This window comes from Anarhichas minor, unplaced genomic scaffold (genome assembly GCF_050575085.1).
Source record: "Anarhichas minor isolate MPS153535 unplaced genomic scaffold, ASM5057508v1 ptg000049l, whole genome shotgun sequence".
In the NCBI taxonomy this organism is placed as follows: Eukaryota; Metazoa; Chordata; class Actinopteri; order Perciformes; family Anarhichadidae; genus Anarhichas; species Anarhichas minor.
The window spans coordinates 321,737-342,338 of NW_027466495.1; the positions used below are offsets into that span (position 1 = coordinate 321,737).

General features: G+C 44.2%; 3 protein-coding genes across 3 annotated transcripts; 1 reads left to right on the forward strand and 2 right to left on the reverse strand.

The window, feature by feature from the left end:
* Positions 1 to 349: 349 nt before the first annotated feature.
* On the reverse strand, positions 350 to 4,644 carry ponzr1 (plac8 onzin related protein 1). The gene is made up of 4 exons (XM_076112334.1): positions 4,485 to 4,644; positions 2,628 to 2,744; positions 2,179 to 2,324; positions 350 to 844 (listed from the first exon to the last, which is right to left on the reverse strand). The coding sequence occupies exons 2-4, from the start codon at positions 2,740 to 2,742 to the stop codon at positions 707 to 709; spliced, it is 399 nt and encodes a 132-aa protein (XP_075968449.1). The 5' UTR covers positions 2,743 to 2,744; positions 4,485 to 4,644; the 3' UTR covers positions 350 to 706.
* Positions 4,645 to 7,112: 2,468 nt separating this feature from the next.
* Positions 7,113 to 10,441, forward strand: LOC142971694 (uncharacterized). The gene is made up of 2 exons (XM_076112312.1): positions 7,113 to 8,201; positions 9,335 to 10,441. Exons 1-2 carry the CDS (start codon positions 7,264 to 7,266, stop codon positions 9,435 to 9,437), a joined length of 1,041 nt encoding a protein of 346 aa, XP_075968427.1. The 5' UTR covers positions 7,113 to 7,263; the 3' UTR covers positions 9,438 to 10,441.
* A 650-nt stretch (positions 10,442 to 11,091) lies between these two features.
* Positions 11,092 to 20,303, reverse strand: acadvl (acyl-CoA dehydrogenase very long chain). Its single transcript, XM_076112311.1, has 21 exons — positions 20,174 to 20,303; positions 19,869 to 19,948; positions 19,694 to 19,763; positions 18,563 to 18,634; positions 18,190 to 18,262; positions 18,033 to 18,097; positions 17,786 to 17,920; positions 17,540 to 17,684; positions 17,138 to 17,267; positions 16,873 to 16,998; positions 16,581 to 16,779; positions 15,982 to 16,086; positions 15,725 to 15,811; positions 15,396 to 15,458; positions 14,071 to 14,172; positions 13,701 to 13,798; positions 13,135 to 13,207; positions 12,935 to 13,007; positions 12,676 to 12,748; positions 12,441 to 12,516; positions 11,092 to 12,322 (listed from the first exon to the last, which is right to left on the reverse strand). Exons 2-21 carry the CDS (start codon positions 19,940 to 19,942, stop codon positions 12,185 to 12,187), a joined length of 1,977 nt encoding a protein of 658 aa, XP_075968426.1. The 5' UTR covers positions 19,943 to 19,948; positions 20,174 to 20,303; the 3' UTR covers positions 11,092 to 12,184.
* Positions 20,304 to 20,602: the final 299 nt, after the last annotated feature.

The window sequence follows — 20,602 nt, forward strand, 5'->3', positions numbered from 1 at the left end:
TCAAACATACAAACTAAATCAGGGACGATCCCATGAACATAAATCAATGGGTGGAAATTTCACAGCAACCCATCTATTAGTTTCAATCTCAAACATGCCGTGCCAACTGAACCGTTAGTCATGATTTCGTGCGGACATGTTGCAGAAGTAAAAGCAGTGATGTAGTGTAGGTTAGTCTCTTCGTTATGTGTCGTTGGGTGCTAAAGCAGGTGTCGAACCAACACGAGGCTCAATAACCGCCGTTATAAACTTTCACAAGGTGAGAAAAGACAGAAGTGAGAAACAGCTAAACGAGTTTCAGCTGGTTGGCAGAACAATGTGATTATGTTGAGGTTATGCAAGATGGAGCTTGTGAACTGAAACAGATATTGTTTTATTGGTCAACGGGTCTCAAAGGTCAGACAAGAAGCTGAGCTATCATTCAGTATGAAACATGTGATGTGTTAACATAGTATTCCACTAAAAGCTTCACAGTGAATCTCAGGCTTTGAACAGAGATGTTAAGTCTCCAAAACCAATCTATTACAAATGGCACATCATTATTATAAAACGTGTGGTTATGATGCTCAGCGCTAACTGCTAACGGTTGGTGTACACGTGATGCTGCTGTGCTTAAGTATACAGCTTCGTGGAGGCACAAGAACATTAAGAATACTAACTAGTAGGCTACAAGGCAAACATGTCTTCTGGCCTCAACGGGCGTGTCCTATCCATTGATGACCTGTGTGGTGACCACTGAGGTGTGAGTCCCCTGGTTGCCTCTGATCTTCAGCTCACGGTTCATCTGGCACCACACACACGGGTAGCACCAGTAAAACTTACAGCAGTCGTCACAGCATGAGCCCTGAGAGAGGGGGGGAGAGAGAGAGAGAGAGAGAGAGAGAGAGAGGGAGAGAGAAGGGGGGGAGAGAGGGGATAAATCCAAATGTTGGTGAAATGAACGACATATAGTCACAAGACAATGTTACTTATTTACAAAGAATTTAAAAAGCACACTGATAATATTGCATCTATTTTCTGAGACTAAATGAGCCTGGCTGCAGCTGAGTGGCTGCAGCTGAGTTGAGTATTATTAATTCATATTTTCTACCACTGGAGTTGGTGGAAACAAATTGTTCCAGCAGACAGATATGAAGCCACATTAGCATTAATTTGGAGTAATCTTTGTGTCAAACTGGTGAATTATTCTCCTTTTAGCTTCACTCTGGTCTTGAGGTTGAAGAGCTGTGCAGAGTGAACTACAACATTGTCTCGCTTTTGACCGAAATTACTCTAAATTTGCTTTTTACACATTTTTATAAAACTACCAAAAATGAAAACACAATTTCTGGACATTTTCTGCCTAAAATACAATAAATAATTTCTACTAAAATAATTCCTTTCAGTCAAACCTTGTTAAAGCTTGTTAAAGGCTGTAAACTAGAGGGTAAATTGATATTTGATGATGTTTGTATCAAACCATGACTACTTCATTGTGTGCTTTACCGAGGGAGAAATGCTCTTCCTGCAACGCCCTTCACACACAAGTGTTATTATTGCACGGATTGGACGGCATTAAACCAGTTTTAAACGAGGCATCTCGCATTACCGCCGTCTTCGAAAGGGGAAATGAACGGCGGGGTATTCAGCTGGTTGCAATCTAGATGCCACCAAATCCTCCATACTGTCCCTCGAATCCTGTCTCTACAATGGCATGACACTAATGGGCCTAAAGGTAGGAAACAACTGCTGTGTTTCCTCAACATTGAGTGTGGCATCTGACAGCTGCACATTGACAGATAACTACCTCAACCACAGCTTTTCTTACCGGATGTCATGGGTAGTTTCTACTCAGGAACTTACTCACTTTCAGTTAAATGTTTCGCTGTGACTCGAGACATTAAACGATCCCATGCTTTACCTTTATGTTTCTGAGAATAAAACTCGTCAATTACTACATGGAGTGATTTGTAGAGGAAAGACGAAACTCACACTCACTTCAACGGTAGATTTTGCAAAATTACAAAAACCTAAATTATTTAAATGTTCTCACTCACATCTAGGGGTATCAGTGGTGGCTAGAGTTCAATTGACCCTTCGCTAAATCCCGCCCCTTTTTCCTCCAGCCACAGCCGACACTTTAAGCGTGCACCCACTCCCCGAATGTAACCCCCCCCCCCCTCCCTAAGCTGGCCTTACAGGGATGTTGTGGCGCTCTCTGATGGAGGAGCGGAGTATGCAGGACACCACACAGCAGCAGTCCAGGAGTGGCATGCAGCAGCACCAGCCGAAATCACCGGCCGTCTGACACTGCATGCAGGGGAAGCACCAAAGACCGCAGCAACCTTGAGGGCAGAAGAGGAGAAGGGAAAAACAATATATGAATTCTGACTTTATGTGCTGAATATTGTGGCTAATATTGAACATCTAACACTCCACGAAAACTCACTGCACTGTCTGATGAAAATTGTGTGAAATAATCAAAAGCTCCAGAACAGCTAATGGACCTCGTGGTGAGATTGTCTTGCTAACAGATGCCGCTCTGCCACTATTGTTTTCGATGGAACATTTTAAACCACAGGCTGATGACCGCATCCTGTTGAGCTAAATGTCAAAGATTGAGCAACATTGTTGTGGGGCTGACTTACAGGTGCCCATGTCACTGCAGCAATCGCACATGCCAGTGCTCCATGTGCCGGGGTGTTGTTGTGAAGTCGTCATCATTGTCACCACGTGGGACGGCTGCTGGTGGACGACGGCCATGTCTGGAGGATACAAAACAGAAATGGAGAAACTGGGAGGGGGCACAGGGCACTTGTCTGTACACACTGGAATCGCTGGTATTCTTATGCTTCGTTAAGACAGGTGCATGCTGGGAAAGGTGACCGCACCTCTGCACTCATACCCCTATGACCATGTCTTTATAATCTTGCAATCATATTCCTTTGGGTTAGAATTAGTTAATGTATCTTCACAGTCGCACATTCATAAAGCTATGAATGGTCATATCATGTAAGTTCACGCAGAAGCCTGCAGCAGTGTCGCCCAACGCTGTGTCCCAAAGGAACAAGATGTCCTTTGTGCAGACGGAGGAACTATGGAACACATACGAATGTGTAGTTGAGGTCAGGGGTTGAGCGGAGTCATTAGAATACAGATGGTTGAATGGTACAAAGCCTGGGACTGAATCCAATCAACATCCAGTCTCTCTTGTGTTCTGTGGGTGTTCGCTACTGACTTCCTTTAGTGAGAATCCTGTGGTTTACAGTATTTCTGCCTCAAGGTGTTGTGGGATATTTAGCTTGCAGGACACGCGTTCTTGTATGGTTACTTTATCCATTAGCAATATTATTTCCGAATATTATGTAGCTCAGGTGTCCTTGTACCTTAAAATGTCGTACAGTAAGTCAACAAAAAATATAAATGATATCTAATACCACACAATCAATGCAGTTAAGATGGCCACCTGTTTGTGCATATGCTTTATGTTTGCACAATTTAAATACTTTATAGTAAACTTGAATGTATGCTTGAATTCTATGATAGTTCACTCACAACTATATAAAAAACAGTTGTGTAGCATTAACCTAATTAGCTTAGCCGTAATATTTTTGCTGAGGTCAGGTGTGGCACTTCCAAGTTTCAAATAAAACCTTCAAACGCTAAATTTTGAATATAATTTATTTTCTGAAACCTAACAGCAGCTCCAGCGAGCACGAAGTATCTCTTTCTTTCATTCCGTCACATATAAATCACAAATTCATCGTGGGCAGTTTCAGAAAGATTCAAGCTAGCTAGCTAACATTGGAGCTAAATTCAGAAATTCAAGCTAGCTGCTGACATGTGCTGACTATTTAGGGTCAATTTTAAGTTTTCATTTTTGACGTTATTACCATATTATTTGGCAATTTTCCTAACCGAATGGACCCGTGCTCAGTTTTTAATTCCTTACAAAAAAAACTGTTAATGCATATTTGGTTAAATTAATTAGGATCAAGCTAAGCTAACATTAATTTGCCACTTAGCTGACTAGCTTTACCGTTGCATTCCTTGTTGTAATAAATTGAATCATTAAATAAGAGTGAATCATTAAAAAGTGTGACGCAGGAAATGATGTGAAGCTACCCCTTGCTCTACTGAAACGGCAATGTAGCAAATATAGCAGTCAAATAAAATTGTGTTTTATATAAATGTTTTTATTCAAATACGACTGATAGTAATTGCGATTTTACACTTTATGTACACTTTTTTTTTTCTTTTTTTTTTTAAGGAATGAAAAGTTATGGTTAATGTGGTCAAGCTGTGAGCTAGAACAAGAGGTATGAGGAACTCAAAGCATCTCGATCTTTTTAACGTTAATTAAAAGCGCTTTATCAGTTGTTGTCCCTGCAACTAGCAAGTGTATTACACCTCATATTACATTGTTATAAGCTCCCTGCAGCCTCAGCATCAGTCAAAGACTAATTCTTGTTCTATTTACGCTAAAATAAAATACTTTTTCTTACCTTTTATCTGGTTTCCGTGAGCTGTGTAAAGAATCAAGAGAAGGTTCCGTCCATTCAGCACCGAGCTGCAAGTATGTGAGTGAGTTTCTATTTCTCGGTAAACCCGTCCTCCTCTAACCCCACCCACACGTGCATCGTAAATAATGGCGTAAGGTAAAAAAAAAGAAAAAGAGAGACTGATAACAAGTCTCTGTTGAACCAACAAGCTGGAGTTTGCATCTGACACGTTCAAGCGGATGCAAATGCGTGAAGATGCAAACTAACAATTTGCACGAGGAACAAAAACGAAGCAGACCACTCACAGTTAAGTGTTTTTAACCGGCCATTGCTAGTGTAGAAAGTCCATTTAGTGCAAGATTGAGACATATAAGATTTAATTGTGCTTAGACATGATGAAAGATAATAAAACAATTAAATTTAATAGATGCAATTTAGGTTATTACAAAACTACTCCCTGTGTAAAATTATATGGGCACTTTTTTTGACAATTGACAATAAAGCAAACTTTGAACTTTGAACTTTGATTTAGGATTACTATTCCTGAATGGCTGCTATACTATGAGCAGGATTAATATTGTCATGCTGGATCAAAGAATAAGATACATGAGAGGCAGTGGTGTGTGTGTGTGTGTGTGTGTGTGTGTGTGTGTGTTATATTAATATTAATATTACAAGAGGAAACACATCCTGCATCTGAAAATCCCTCGTCTGGCTATAATATTTCCATTTTGTGTTTTTGCATACCCTTTTTAAATAAAATGACAAGTGACATAAACAAATATGAAGTTGAGGGCAGGTGAGGACAGCCTGTTGACGCCACCTGCAGGTCTGTGGATTCATTGTAGAGAGACAAAACCAATACATACCATACATCATACATCAGTTTTTGTAAGGACATGCGTGTGCCGAAAAAAACCTTCTGCACATTCAACAACAATAAACCCTGGTTTACTGAAAAACTCAGGCAGCTTCGTCGGGCCAAGGAGGAGGCCTACAGAAGTGGGGACAGGATCCTGTATACCAGGCCAGAAACACATTGACGAGGGAGATCAAGGTAACAAAGAGGAGCTACACTGAAAAGCTGGAGAACAAGTTTTCAGCCAACGACCCCTCGTCAGTTTGGAGAGGCCTGGAAGTACTAACCAACTACAGGAGACTGACGACCTGAATGTTTTCTATTGCAGGTTTGATAAGCCTACTCTCACACCCCCCACCTGCCCCATCATCATCAAACAACCACCTACACCCCCTGCCTCCTCCTCACCTCTCCCAACCGACCCCCCACCGGCACTGAGGATCTGCGAAGAGGATGTGAGTCGGCTCGTCCACAGACAGAAGATCAGGAAGGCACCGGGCCCAGGCGGTGTGTCACCCTCGTGCCTGAAAGTCTGTGCTGACCAGCTGGCCCCCATCTTCACGCAGATCTTCAACCGATCACTGGAGCTGTGTGAAGTCCCCTCCTGCTTCAAACGCTCCACGATCATCCCGGTTCCCAAGAAATCCTCCATCACAGGATTAAATGACTACAGGCCCGTCGCCCTGATGTCTGTGGTCATGAAATCCTTTGAGAGACTGGTGTTGACCCACCTGAAGGACTCACAGGGCCCCTGCTGGACCCCCTGCAGTTTGCCTACCGTGCAAACAGGTCGGTGGATGATGCAGTCAGTATGGGACTGCACTACATGCTGCAACACCTCGACTCCCCACGGTCATATGCAAGGGTTCTGTTCGTGGACTTCAGCTCTGCGTTCAACACCATCATCCCTGCAATACTCCAACCCAAACTCTCCCAGCTCACTGTGCCGGCCTCCACCTGTCAGTGGATCACAAACTTCCTGACTGACAGGAAGTCGAGGCTGGGAAACATCACATCCAGCACCCGGACTATCAGCACTGGCGCCCCCCAGGGATGTGTGCTCTCCCCACTGCTCTTCTCCCTCTACACCAACGACTGCACCTCAGAGGACCCGTCTGTTAAACTCCTGAAGTTCGCAGACGACACAACGGTCATCGGCCTCATCAGGGACGGTTATGAGTCTGCGTACAGGCGGGAGGTTGAACAGCTGGTCCTCTGGTTTGATCAGAACAACCTGGAGCTGAACAGGCTCAAAACTGTGGAGATGAGAGTGGACTTCAGGAGGAGCCCCCCAACACTGCCCCCCCTCACCATACTCAACACACTGTGTACACCCAAAGAAAATCCCACACAGGTGGTTTTGATTAGTTTTCCTGATTAAGGTGTCGGTGTGCACACACACACTGATGTCTCCCTCTGCTGCCGGCTTTGATGCAGGACAAGTGACAGCTTTACAATTCGTATTGTGAGAAGGAGTCCTGACACCATAATTAATCATAGCAATTTGATATAACCTGAGCATGTTGTCTTGATTCTCAATAAATTCTGCATGCAACCCAGTAGGCCTCTGATTGGCCAGCTGTTCCTGCTCACACCAGAAGGTGGCAGCATAGTACAACACATAACAGCTGTCTGTTATCCTGTCACTGCTCTGTGGGTAGAAGGTGAAGTGAAGTGTACAAATTAAGAGAGAGAGAGAGTGACAGACAGAGAGAGAGAGTGACAGAGAGAGAGAGAGAGAGAGAGAGAGAGAGAGAGAGAGGTTGATCCTATTGAGTCAGTCTTCAGTGAGACAGCATTGAGAGAGGATCATGCGGCGGACAATCTCTTTATCCCATCAACTCCACTGGCAACTATCATCTTCATCATCATCATCATCATCATCAGCATCCTATAGATCCAACCGATCCCAGTTGAGGAATAATGTCAGCAAACAACACCACTGGGTCAACACAGGTGGACGACTATACCTGCGTGCGCTTTTACGTGTCCACCGTGTCCTTCTCGGTGCTGCTCTTCTTCAACCTCGTCATCAACTGGACCATAGTGCGCGTGGAGCGGCTCCGGAGTCACGCCCGCTTCGTGCTGGTGTTCCACCTGCTGGTGTCCGCCCTGGTTCACCTGGGGATGAGCAGCGTCTTCTACTACCAGATCCACCTGGAGGCGCGGCCGGTCCGCTCCGCGTGCTTCGCCATGATCACCGTTTTGATCAGCAGCGCCTCCAACATCCTGCTGACGCTCACGGCGATGGCTTTGGACCGCTACTGCGCGGTGTGCCACCCGATGCGCTACACCTCCGCCTGCGCCTCGGGCCGCTGGCACTGGCTGCTGGGCGCGCTCACCTGGCTCGTGGCTTTGGTGATCCCCCTCAGTCTGCTCCTGCAGCCGGACTCCCGGGCTTATAACGGGGTGTGCGGCCTGGATCAGCTGAGGAAAGGATGGCTGCAGAAGGTGCTGTTCATAGGTCTGTGCACGCTGCTCATCATGTACAGCTACGTGCGGATACTGGTGGAGGGGCGGCGGTTGGGGGTGGTGAACCGGCGAAACCGGGCCGGGTGCAGGACAATCGCGCTGCACGGGAGCCAGCTGGCGGTTTACATCCTCCCCAACTTTGTGAACTCCGTGCTGACGGTGTTGATCAACCGGAGGCTCATCCAGCCGGAGACCAAAGAGCTGTCGGCCGTGGTTATCTTTGCTTTCTTCAGCTTTGCGCAGTGCGTTGCGCCGGTTGTTTACGGTTTGCGTAAAGAGGAACTTCTGGAGCAGTTGAGTCACAGGTTCCCCTGCTGTTCCCGATACTTGAAGAGTTTCCTCGGCTGGACTGTGCGCGCCAGTTGGCCACACACCGAACACATAACACGGTACGTCCCAGCCTCCATTCGAATGAGCCTTTACTTAAAACCAGGGTACCATTTTCTCCTTTGGCACCGTTGAATGGGAACAACTTTTGGGTTGCCAGGCTGTGCAAAACCGCACTTGCTGGTGAGTCACTAATATATCAATTGAGCATTCTGTTTTACAATGATGAATAAAACACCAGTTAATTATTTATTAACCATTAATAACAACGTGTCAGAAAATGGTATCAAAGTGGGATGAATGTCTGAGCACGTGCTCCTTTACAGATTCATGAGGAAGTTTGCATATAGGGGAAAACATACCAGTGGAAGAAAAAAATCTATTAACTTAAATTTCCACTCCTGAAGTTAAAACTGTCACATGAAGTGATATGAAATGACTGAACACAGTATAGGGGAAATACCTAAATTCCAAAACGAATAGTTTTTTTTTCTGCTCATGCATAATTAGCAATAACCCACAAAAAACTAGATGATAGCAGGGGTGTAGCTATCAGAGCAATGTATCACTCTCCTCCTGTGCCCACTTTATTAATTACATTTTAATGTTTGACCTGAATGTCGGTTATAACACACATTTACACACAGTCATTTATAGACAGTTTTTGGGCAAATATGCTCAGGGGCACCTGTAACTGTAGTCTCATATTTAATAGACGTAAGAGTGTTACCAAACAAAGTATACACACAGGTTATCTCCTAAAATATCTACTGCTTTAGAGGTGTGATTTGTCTCTGCTGTAGGCCTATCATTGTTTATCTGAACTAAAACACTTGTCAACACTAAACATTCAAATACATTATCAAATCCAAGTCCAGACACTTAAGAAAGTGTGAATTCAACAGCAAAAAAAGAAGTAAAATCTCTTTGAAGAAAGGTGATTAATGATAAGGTCACTTGATTGAAAGAAAGTTGTGAAAGTAAGTGATTTGTATATGGTTCGATATCACTATGACTACTGCTACTATGACAAATTAAATTGGGCATTTCTTGCATGATACGAGGATGATTTCATAGTAAAAATATTTCCCTTGTAAGTGTTGTACATTTCCCCACAACACCACAGAAAGGGGGCACATGAGCTCATTATAGGGCTAATTCAGGTTCTTTTTTTTACTCTCTTTTTTCCCATCAGGGAGCGAACACTGACAGCACAGACGATCATCTCCCTACAGCTCTCACAAGTCCCAGAGGAGGAGGAAACGAGGCCAATGTCGGGTCAGGAGTTCCTCACATGACCGAGACTCATGTCAAGGATACTGACTTTGCTTGATGGGGAAAAAAGTAGTTCCAGGATCCTGACCGCCACATCAGGAACATTTGGATAAGTGGCTCAGCTCGGACCGGAAAGGAACTAAAGGAACCGCCTTGGACACGATAATCCTGTATACGGTTTCTTCCGCACCAGAGGAGGCTAAGATCTGATCTTGCATCATTGTCACACCATCACAAGACATCAGCACGTTGATCTATTTGTGACCTTTTATCAGTGGAGCACTCATGCTGATTCACATCGGAGTGGAAAATCAGTGTGTCGGTGGCCAACAGCAGAAGTCAGCATGGGCTTCACAAGAAGTGAGTAGTTTTCTTCTGGTACATTTTCCTGGCTGGTCCACGGATTTAAGCATCAGGTCCTCAGGTCTCTGACCTCAAGGCCACGAACGGCCCTCCACCGGGATAGAGGATACACTTCAACATATCGTCTGGGGAAATGTTTCCACGTGTTCTTAACCTTGCGTTAATAATGGCCACTTGAATATTTCCAGCAGCACCCTTAAAACCCAGAGAGGGGAGGACACACGTGCTTCGCTTTCTCTAATTCGCTGAGAATTACATGAGAAGATCGACGGCACTCTCTAAGATCTTTATGGGGGCGGATGGACAACAACGTTGTTGGTTTCGAGTATCAATAAGAGCAAAATCAAGATGATTGATACCCAAAAAAAATGGATCTATCTCACGGATGATGACGTTCTGGGCACATGAACGCACAGCAGTCATCTAGTTAGTTCATTTCAACACAAAGAAAAACATTTATTAAACATTAAAGGCATTTTTTCACGTTTTAACATGCATGTGATTAAGTAATAAACAAAATAGTGAGGAAAAAATGCCCAATGTTTGGCAAATTATTTGGTGGTAATTCAATATTTTCAGAGGTAAACAAATGACACATTTCTCTCCTCCACCTGATACATCAGCTGCTCTAAATAATAAATGACAAATATGAACATCAATATTATGGTCGGGCTCTGGTATGTATTTGATCAAAACCAAACTAAGCTGAAAGGGAAAAGCTGCCATCTTTTTTTGTGGTTGTCCAATCAGTGTCGGTTTTAAATGTAGTGGATTGAAGTGCGTTGTTGAACAGTTGCTGCTGAGCTCGTCAGTTTGGTTTTAGTCAAATGGAGAAACACATTCTGGGGAAATTCTCAAAGCTTGAACCGCAGCGCTTGTGAGGAGCCAGCACCGCCCTCACCATATCTCAGTCTCACACCCAGCAGTAACACTTAAGTCAAAGTGCATACATGTGAGCAGGATGGAGGTTCCTGTTAGTTCAAAAGCAGGCATAGAAAGCACCCGGCAGCTCTCTGGTGGCAAAGCTCTTACTGGCCGTCCTCTTAAGTGTTAATGCCCTGGAAGAGAGAACTGAAAGCTATGTTGCAAGATGATGTGTTTCGAACAGAAACAGGAAGTCAGTTTGGTGGGAAGGTGAGTAGAAATGCATCAAACGGGGGTTTTTATTGTTATCTTTTTTTTTGCTGAGTTTCATTAATGTTTTTACAAGTTACAAAAGCTTGAACAAGGAGACACCAGAAATAAATATTTAAGAATCTGGACTTTACAGAGACAAGAGTTGTATTGAAACTATATTCAAGAGACAGGAAACCAGACGGATGGATACTTTATTTATTAGTCCCAGCAGGTAGAACCAAAAAGCTCAAAGCAGATCTGCACAAACAATGACTCCAGTCGAGTCACTATCGGATAACACGAGAGGCATTTGATCACATCGGTTATTCAAGCACGTGTTCAGTCAGAAGATAACAAACTTAAAAGCAGCAGTTTGTCACTGTACGAGTTACAAAAAGGAAAGAATGTGCAGATCTAGTTCAAGTTTTATGGTGGCTTTGACAGCAGATTAAAACAAGAAATGACTTCTTTAAAGTACCAGGTATGTAGACCAACAGTTAATATCTTATAATTACAGTTAATGATGCCCGATTATTAACTTAAGTCACAAACAGGAAGAGCATCTGCAGACCGGTTTCTAAGGCGAAAGGTTTTTGCTTCTGAACGTTTCTGTGATGAGCACTGAGTGAGATAAATTCACATGCAGAAAGGCATTCAAGTACATAAAAAAAAACACTGTTATATATACATGTGAGCACAATTCAGGCACGCGTAGAAGTCAAACTGTCATTTGAGATACCGGTGTGCATCAATGAAAAAAGCTAAAAACAGATGAGTTCCTCTGTTGACTGGCCTCTTTATCTCAAAGCTGCATTTATTTTCCCACGAACAGACAAAAATAACACAACGGGTTAAATGAGATCAGATACAGTCATGAAGGCTGAGACACAAAGTAGATGCTGTGTTTAAAAGCTCCATGCACACACACACACACACACACACACACCGGATACATTCAATCATCAGCTGTTCTAGATACAACGTGGTCATTTGTGAAAATACAGCTCTTTCTGTCATATTGAATCATTCTTATTTCATATAGATTCAAAATTCCAGCCCAAACTCTGGAAGTCTCGAGTCGGCATTAAATAAATAAGTGACAGAAAAACCGGTTCACAAAGACGCCTGAATTTGATGACAATCGAGATACGAGGACGCCGGTGATGCGATGGAGCGGTTATGGCGATAACAACGTCTTAAAGAGAACTTGGCCTACAGGAGCCTGAACGTGGCTAGAGATACAGAAGAGTGACGAAGAAGCAAACAGAAGCGTACGGGGGGGGGGGTGCGTTTAGAAGCCCAGAGGGTGAGGAGCCACCACTCCCCCGTTCTCCACCACGGCAGCAGAGATGGCCCTCAGGTTCCTGAAGAGATGTCTGGACTCACCGGAGCTCAGGCTCTTGATGTTCCTCATGATCCTCTCGTGGGCCTGAGGGACGGAGGAGCGGTAAATAAAATGATTTTAGAGTTACTAGATTAAAAAAGGTACAGCCTCCTCATATTAGACATTTCTGTCAGTGTCTCTGGCGTTGACTGTAGGATCTTACCTCCACACACCAGGTCTCACACAGCATCTTCTCATGCTGAGCTGAGGCACTGCCCTGACTCAGAGAGCGTGAAGCTCTGCAAGAGAGAGGGAAATAAAAACACACAAAAGAAATGTTAGTTTAGACCACAGAGAAGAGGGAGTGTGACACGAGAGAGAGTGAAAGAGTGAAACTGGGACAGAGAAAGACGGAGACAGAGTTTGCTAATTATTCTCTCGTTTTAATGTTTGCATACCTGGACAGGACCACCACCATGGCGTACAGGTCGATGGCACAGTCCGCCACTCTGCTCAGGACAAATTGTTCATCTGCAACAGAACGAGTCGAGTTAGAGATCGAGATGGTTTGTTTCGAGGAGAAGTATTCCCAACGTCTGAAATGACGCCGAACCTGCACCAGTTGGGGATTTTTTCTTCTTCTTTCTACTGAACACCCACAGGGTTTCCCCTCACCTTCACACACACACGCACACTCACACACACACACACACTCACCAATGATCTTCTTTCCGTGTTTGATCAGCAGCTCCTCTGTGATCGCTCCAAACTGTTCGATGGCCTTAGTGGTCTAGAAATAAAACGTAAATCAAGAATGAAAAAGGCAACAAAGCAGAAAAGTCCCCCCCGTCATATCATGAGCAAATCATAATTCTTACAATAGAAATGATATCGCACACAAGGCAAGTTTAACGCACCAGTTCTCCGCTGTGGGCCAGCTCAGGATGTACGGTTCCCTGCAGCGTCAGACCTGTGCTCAGACCGGCCTTTCTACAAACAACAGAAGAAGAAGACCGTGTTCTACATACAAGTATAAGAATGTCACAACATTGGAGTTATTATGAAGCCAGAATAAACAGCACAGCTTCTCCTACCACAACAACACCTGGGCATTGTGCAAACACACTGTTTAAATCTGTTCAGCCTGAAAATGAGGCTTAAATACGTCCTGTGGACAGCGTGTCACACTTACATTAGATCTGTTCCCTCTTCAAACTAGAAGCACCATGTGGTAAAATCCACCCACATCACTGTTAGAATTCTGTCATATGTAATATTTTATTATAGTGTGTGTGTGTAGTAGCTTATGTAAGGAATCCAAATTTCACTTCACAGGTCCTTGAAGGCAGACTCAAATCAATAAATTGCATCATGTATTGTGCATCGCAGGGGAAGTCCCCGTCTCCCACCGCTGAGGCGCTTTAGCACTTCCTGTCGTCCCTGACCGGTGGAGACAGAGTGAGAAGTGAGAGTGAGACCAAACCTTTTGGCTCTCTTGGTGAGTTCCCCAGCGAGCAACCCGGCGTTGCCGATGGGGTTCTTCAGGGCCTTCTGTAAGCTCTTCAACTGGTTGCCAGCGTTCTGGAGGGGACAGACGTGATTCATCAGTGTCTATTGCTTAAAGTGCCCGAAAACCTTTTTTCTTAAATCAGCTTAAAAGGGATTCAAAAACACAGATCCTTGGTAAGTAAAAGGAAGTTGCTTCATGATCACCGGTTGGTAAACCCACAAGACTCCATGACCAGAAGCAGGCAGAAATCACTTCCTCTCTACAGAACCTCTGTGCTTTTCCCACAAAGACATCGTCGGGTCACAAAGTCTGAGAAAGAAACGGCAAAGACGTTTGATTTCACCTGGAAGCCGTTGAGCGCCACGAAGAGCCTCAGGATGTCGTTGGTTCCCTCGAAGATCCGGAAGATTCTCAGATCCCTCATCACTCTCTCCAGTCCAGCGTCCTGAGGAGACGGATTCACAAAGATGATGATGATATTTGCATATTCAGCAACCAACATGAGGCATAAGCTGTTATTTATCAGAACTCGCGTAGAGATGACAGTTTGCTGTCAGCTTCTCTCACAAGTTAAAATTAGGTAGCGAAAACAACAAACAGGAACAGAGACCATCTATATTCATCTCTGTGTTTTGAACTGGGCATGTGCAAGTCACCGCTCACATGTTAAGGATGCAGGCGATGTATTTAGTACAGGGGAGCAGAAATGGAATCGTCAAAATGTGCAGTGTGAGCAGAACTGAGCAGAGACTGGTGCTGAATGTTCCCCTCTTCCTGTATTTAAAAAGGAAGAGGGGGGGAATTATAGCGTCCTGTTCCGTTGTTGAAATGTATCTTCATGTTTTACAATAAAACTATTATTTAAAAAAAAAGAGAAAGAAAAAGGGGAGAAATTCACTGAAACATCTGTACATACAAGTGTAATGTTCTAATTCTGTTGAAATCTTTAGTCGACGCTGGAGGACTTTTTGAGATTCTTAACTTCTTGGTTGTTGTTTTTTTACCTGAGGAAACCAAAAACTGTGTCTGTGTTTTCAGAGCGTGAGCCAACGCATGCAGCAACCACACAGGCAACGTATAAGAAACAACATCAATGAATGTGTGTGTGGTTTGTTTCTTATTGCTGGCAGATTACGTCATCACTGATGAGTAGATTGAAATAGCATTGCTCTGATCCATGCAGGGCTACTGTAGTAAATATGATGAAGTCAGTGATGACTGCAACTAGAGGCTGGCCGTGCTTATATACAGCACATTCATAGAGTATTAAGGCAACTTAAGCCTGAATAGTTCATAAAACGTCATATCTCTGGAGAACAAACTTCTAGGAGGACAGCAACTACGGTTCAGTTGTTAACTTTCTAAAATGGCTCCTGGGTTCTTGGAGAAGTTCCTGGAGCGATAACGGGCTTCTTAACCCAGAAGAGGGACAGTTTGGTGCCAGGGAGGAAGTCTATTTAAGACCCAAGTCAAGTTTCTTAGTTCAAGAAGCAGCTTTTTAGGAATTGTAAGCATATGGTCGCATCTGTTTTTTCGACAGGCTATCAAATGCTAAAACTCAATAACTTGGAAAACAAAGTGATAAAACCATCAGACTGTGTATTTGTCCCGTGCAGTGCAGCTTCTCTGTGGCGTTTGAATGAAACAGGACGTGGACCGAGCACTCACCTTCATGTAACCCATGCCACCCATGACCTGAACGCACTCGTCAGTCACGCTCCACGCTGCCTCCTGCAACGAGTAAAACAAACACAATCGCGGATCTTCTTAAATCAGGAAACGAGCACAGACACAACTAATTCCTCTTTCTACCACTCACAGAAAGAGGAACATCAGAAGTATTTTTAAAAAGGAGGTGCTGTGTTCCCCCAGAGCACTGACGAGTGTACGAAGTTAACAGTTACAATAAATAAAAAGTAGACGCAAAAGTATGCAATTACTCAATTATAGGAACTATGAGCCCCTCCGGTGTTCATGTTCCACCAATGAAATCTTACGGAGGCAAAGATCTTGCTGATGGCCGCTTCTATCTGGAACTCCTTGGCTCCGCTGTCCATGTTGCCGCTGATCATGTAGGCCATCGACTGCAAAGAAGACACGGAAGTAGGACGTCAAGCATGAACTTGTTCAGCGCCAATACACGACGGTGCAAAAGTGGTTTAATTTGTGGAGAATTTGTGCTTAAAACATCTTTCGTATTCACGCTGGCGTTTGTAAAACCAGCTGTGATAAATGTTGATCCCACTCGACCGACCTCAGTGACGTACTGCAGCATGGTCATGCGAGCCATCTTCTCCTGGATGACTCCATAGGTGTGGATCTTGCTCCCAAACTGGGTTCTGTTGGCTGCGTGATCCACCTGATGGAGAGAGGACAATGGCGACACGCCTTTAATACATCGCAAAGAGGAAGTTTGGCGAGCAATCTTGTGGCGGAGCTAACCCTAACTGGCGGCGCCGAGGCTGTTGCTCAGCGTGACCACACAGTTGCTCTGGTTTGCAAAAGACAACGCCACAAGCTCTGACAATGAACAAGTGAAGACAAAGTTGTGTGTGAACAAGTGACGAGGTGTGACCTTTATGCCCGCATGTTGCACGTGCACGCAAACACACATATTGCATTTCTCTAAACAACAGACGTGACCAGAGCACGTTTTGACTCTTCAGCGCCTGTAACCTCAGCAGGAAATTGCTCAGCAGAAACAGGCCGCGCTGAACTAAAGAAGGGAAATTTCCTACAGAACCCACAACAAAGTAAGCGCACTATCGAAAGAGGGGGCGGAGCGTAGACAACACAGTTACAGAGCAATGCAGTAGATGGGAGAGAAACGCTCGTCCTCTTGCCGTCACTCACAGCTTTGTTGATGACTCCCTTCATGGTGCCGGAGAGGGCGGCCGCCATGCCGAAGCGCCCGTTGTTCAGGATGTTCATGGCCACCTTGAAGCCCTCGCCCAACTCGCCCAGCAGGCAGTCGGCTGGCACGCGGACATTATCAAAGTAGACCTCGGCTGTGTTGGACGCCTTGATGCCCATTTTCTTCTCTGGAGGGCCACTGTGATATAGAATATATATATACACATCATGAGCCCAAAAAGTGACATGAATCCAGTGATGAACAAACAATCTAAAGAAAAGATGTGCTCACCTAGTCACTCCTCCAAAGCTCCTCTCCACCACGAAGGCAGAGATCTTGTCCTTCATCTCCCCGGTCTTGGGATCCTTCATGGGCGTCTTGGCGAACACGGTGAAGATCTCAGCCAGACCTCCATTGCTGACAAGAAAAAAAAAAAAGGGGGGGGCATCAGATTTGGGAAAGACACAATCAACTTTGAGCCATCCCGTTGAGTTACTTGTACAACGTCGCCTCCTTGTGGTGAAAAGAACTGTGATCATGTACGCCGTGTCCTCACCTGATCCAGATCTTGCTCCCACTGAGAGTGAAGTACTGTCCGCAGGGGGACTGGACAGCCATGGTCTTGATGGAGGCAGCGTCGGAGCCGCTGGCTGGTTCGGTGAGGCAGAAGGCCGCTATAGTCTCACCTGGAGGTTCACACACACACACACACACACACACACACACACACACACACACACAACGGAAATGATAAATCAGCTCTACATTCTTCATCAGAATATGTTCCTTCTCAATATAATACGCGAGTATGGAACAAAAGATGCAGGAGTGTGTGCACTACGCCTCCTGGTGTGGCTGTGTTTTGAAATCCAACGTAGTCGTACACGGTTTTTGTCTTTTCATGGTGTTTGTAGATATTAATACAAAATACAGAAGGAGAATATAACGAGTGGCGTACCCGTGGCGAGCTTCGGCAGGTACTTCTCCTTCTGGGCTGGATTCCCAAAGAGCAGAATTCCCTTGAAGCCGATGGACTGGTGGGCGCCCAGAGTGATGCCGACGCCGAGGTCATAGGTGCCGACGATCTCAACCAGCCGGGCGTACTGCAACATCGAGTTCATCGCGTTAGGCGCACTGCACTTGCCTGTTTAGCTCGACACAATAATATCGTGAAACAACCATTAACGTAGTCGATCAGACGCACCTGTGTGTTGGAGAGGCCGAGGCCGCCCAGGTCGGCCGGCACCTGCAGGCCGAAGGCCCCCATCTCCTTCAGGCCCTCCATGGTCTGATCTTCCACCTTCTCCAGGGCATCGTTCTTGGCAGCGTCGTTCACCTCCTGCTCACAGGAAGCAGAAACACACAGGGTGAGGGGCCGAGCAGAAAAAGGTTTATGTAAAAGAAGTCGTGAAAAAGTTTCAAATTCATCCAACGGCATTATTTGAAATTACCAGAAAGAATTTGTTGACGGGCCCCACGAGCTCTCGGAGAAACTGCTCCTGCTCTTCATTCATGACTGCGACAGACACACAAAACTTATTGTACTTCATTTTAATGAAACGCTGACATCGTTTCAAAAAGATGTGAACATAACCTCCTCAAATGTACCTGAGGGGTAGGGGAACACCTGGGCAGTCGCAATCTGCCCCTTGAAAATGTTGACAGCGTATGATTTGGATTCCTGCAAAAAGTTACGACATTATTACTGAAATAAACATTTTGGTAATTTATTTTGACACTTTGGATGTGTTGAGACATCCATGACTGTGTGCGTTAAACCTAAACAAGGTGCAATTCCTAAAGAACATACTTCATAGTGCTACAAGAGGTCAAAAAACTACACAGGGTACCTTTAATTCTTAAGACGTATTCACAAGTTGATGTGAACCAACCCTGGCTAATCAGGTTGTTTTGTTTAAAAACAATAACACTATCACGAATAAAACAATTCTATAATAATAGTAACTGAGAATTAACGTACAGCAGCAACCGTCGTATTTTTCACTTTAGTGGCAGTCTTACTGCCGACTGCTGCCTCCTTCTCCAGCACCGCCTGAAGAGAAAGAGCAAAACAGTTCATCAATTCAGTAAAAAAGTAATAAAGGTGAGGAATCGTTAACTGTACCTGCATGACAACATGGCTGGGACAACAACAACAAAAGATGCGATTGTAAGGCAGTGTGCCGTTAAGCTTTGTTAATACATTCAGTGATTAGAATCCAGTGTTATGAGACAAAGAAAACATGAATTAAAGTTATTTTTTCTCTCCATTTCCAGCCAGCTGATCTCAAGCACTAAGTGGGTGAGAGGCGATCCCAAGGACGCCACCAGACAGCTTAGTGCCCGAGCAGCAGCTGTACTCTGCATTTAGCCTTTCAAATGGAAAACAATGGCAGTTGTACGTCATTGAGTTTTTGAACGAGACGCATTTGTTTCTGAATTTGTGATATACTTGTTCTCATTTAAAATAACTTTTTCCATGTCGGCTGTCAGTTGACTGAATAACTGAATTTTATTTTGGCTCATACATACCATGTCGACCAGGAGTCACGGCCCAGCTGATAAACTGATAAAAAGCATTATTTATAAAGTTATTTAATGTAGAATTTGGGAGCTATGTTTTGTGACGGCCCCTCCCTGATACTCCTTCATAGCCCCTTTGTTCTATTCTTGGTCAATTCTTGTTTTGAGATGTTCTCTGCATAGATTTTAAGTGTGGGATATTTAAAATGTAAACTAATACTGTAAATGTAACTCCTGAAGATCAAACAGGGACAAATCTTCAACTGCTACACAAAGTAAGAAGAGCATTTTGTGACATATTTGCCCACTGTGGGTATGCAGCAGTAAACATGGTCTGAACCCTGTCTGGACAGCAGAGAGTCACCCACATCCACGGTGTCACCTTTACGAGTCACGTGACCAGTGAACTTTCCCCCACTTCCAGCGGGAGGGGATGCTGACGTTATGTCAGCCATCCACAACAAGGACAATACACACACTCGAATACATCGTAAAACACACAGCATGTAACACACACACATCTGACAAATAGTGGGTATGAATATGTTTTATAATGTTAGGCCTATATGTCCCTGTAGTGTTTCCGTACCTCCGCAGCCTGGCTCGCGTAGAGACGGTTGTTTTGTACCGCAATGACGGCCCCGGCATGTCGCTGACCTCTGAAGAACAAACAAAACAAATAAAGGATAAGTGGATTTAACTTGCAATCTTTCGTACAGAGACGACATGTTCAATAATAGCTTCAAAACGTTAGCTTTACGTACCCAGACAGCACGGGAGGAATCCTGAGAATGGAGCCGCACAGCGCGGAGGACCGGCTCACTTTACGAAGCAGCATAGTGTTCTTTTGTTTAACACAACAAAAATTAACAATTTTACAAAGTTAACAAAGTTTAAATGAACAAACAGATTAGCAAACGTAGACAGAAACAAGTGAGAGCGACGCTAAGCTAGCAGTTACGTCACGACGTTAGTTTGAAATGCAACTTGTCCAGTTTTGACTAAAAGCATTAAAAAACACAAAATGATTGTATTCTTTCCACAAAATAATAAAATCGATATTACACACCGATAAACGTAGATAAGTAGACCAGTAGTAGTAGTAGATAAGTCCGTTCAGTAACTGACTGTTCCTCCAAATGACCCAATGTATCACGTCTCGCCGGATCTTGTCTAGCCGCGGTGCTTCCTGGGATATGTCGTTTTATGATACATAGCGTCTGTTTACGTAATCAGTTTGCATGCATAGAAAAAGTGTGTTTGCTTGACCTTTTTCAGTGTTTGTGAAACGGGTGTGACAGACAAAACTCAAACATTAACGTTACAGACTCACTCAGGAATAATGTAATAAAACAGTATATTCAGTAAAAATAAGTAACAAGGTCAGTCAGTCATTGATACAATAACCTGTCAGCAGCACTTATCTTTAGAAGTCAGGAAAAGTTTATAGAACATATGTAAGATGTAATTGCAGCCTTATGAATCATAAAAATTGAAA

What these genes read in the sequence shown, in the direction of transcription:
- ponzr1 (XM_076112334.1), bottom strand. Translation starts at nt 2,742, where the DNA reads ATGGCCGTCGTCCACCAGCAGCCGTCCCACGTGGTGACAATGATGACG. An exon ending in CTGCAGTGACATGGGCACCT is followed by an intron (nt 2,325 to 2,627) that starts GTAAGTCAGCCC and finishes TCTGCCCTCAAG; the next exon opens with GTTGCTGCGGTCTTTGGTGC. An exon ending in GAGAGCGCCACAACATCCCT is followed by an intron (nt 845 to 2,178) that starts GTAAGGCCAGCT and finishes CCCCTCTCTCAG; the next exon opens with GGCTCATGCTGTGACGACTG.
- LOC142971694 (XM_076112312.1), top strand. Translation starts at nt 7,264, where the DNA reads ATGTCAGCAAACAACACCACTGGGTCAACACAGGTGGACGACTATACC. An exon ending in CACACCGAACACATAACACG is followed by an intron (nt 8,202 to 9,334) that starts GTACGTCCCAGC and finishes TTTTCCCATCAG; the next exon opens with GGAGCGAACACTGACAGCAC.
- acadvl (XM_076112311.1), bottom strand. Translation starts at nt 19,942, where the DNA reads ATGCTGCTTCGTAAAGTGAGCCGGTCCTCCGCGCTGTGCGGCTCCATT. An exon ending in ACGCGAGCCAGGCTGCGGAG is followed by an intron (nt 18,635 to 19,693) that starts GTACGGAAACAC and finishes CTTTCTCTTCAG; the next exon opens with GCGGTGCTGGAGAAGGAGGC. An exon ending in GTGGCATGGGTTACATGAAG is followed by an intron (nt 14,173 to 15,395) that starts GTGAGTGCTCGG and finishes CCGTCTCCTCAG; the next exon opens with GACGCTGGACTGGAGAGAGT.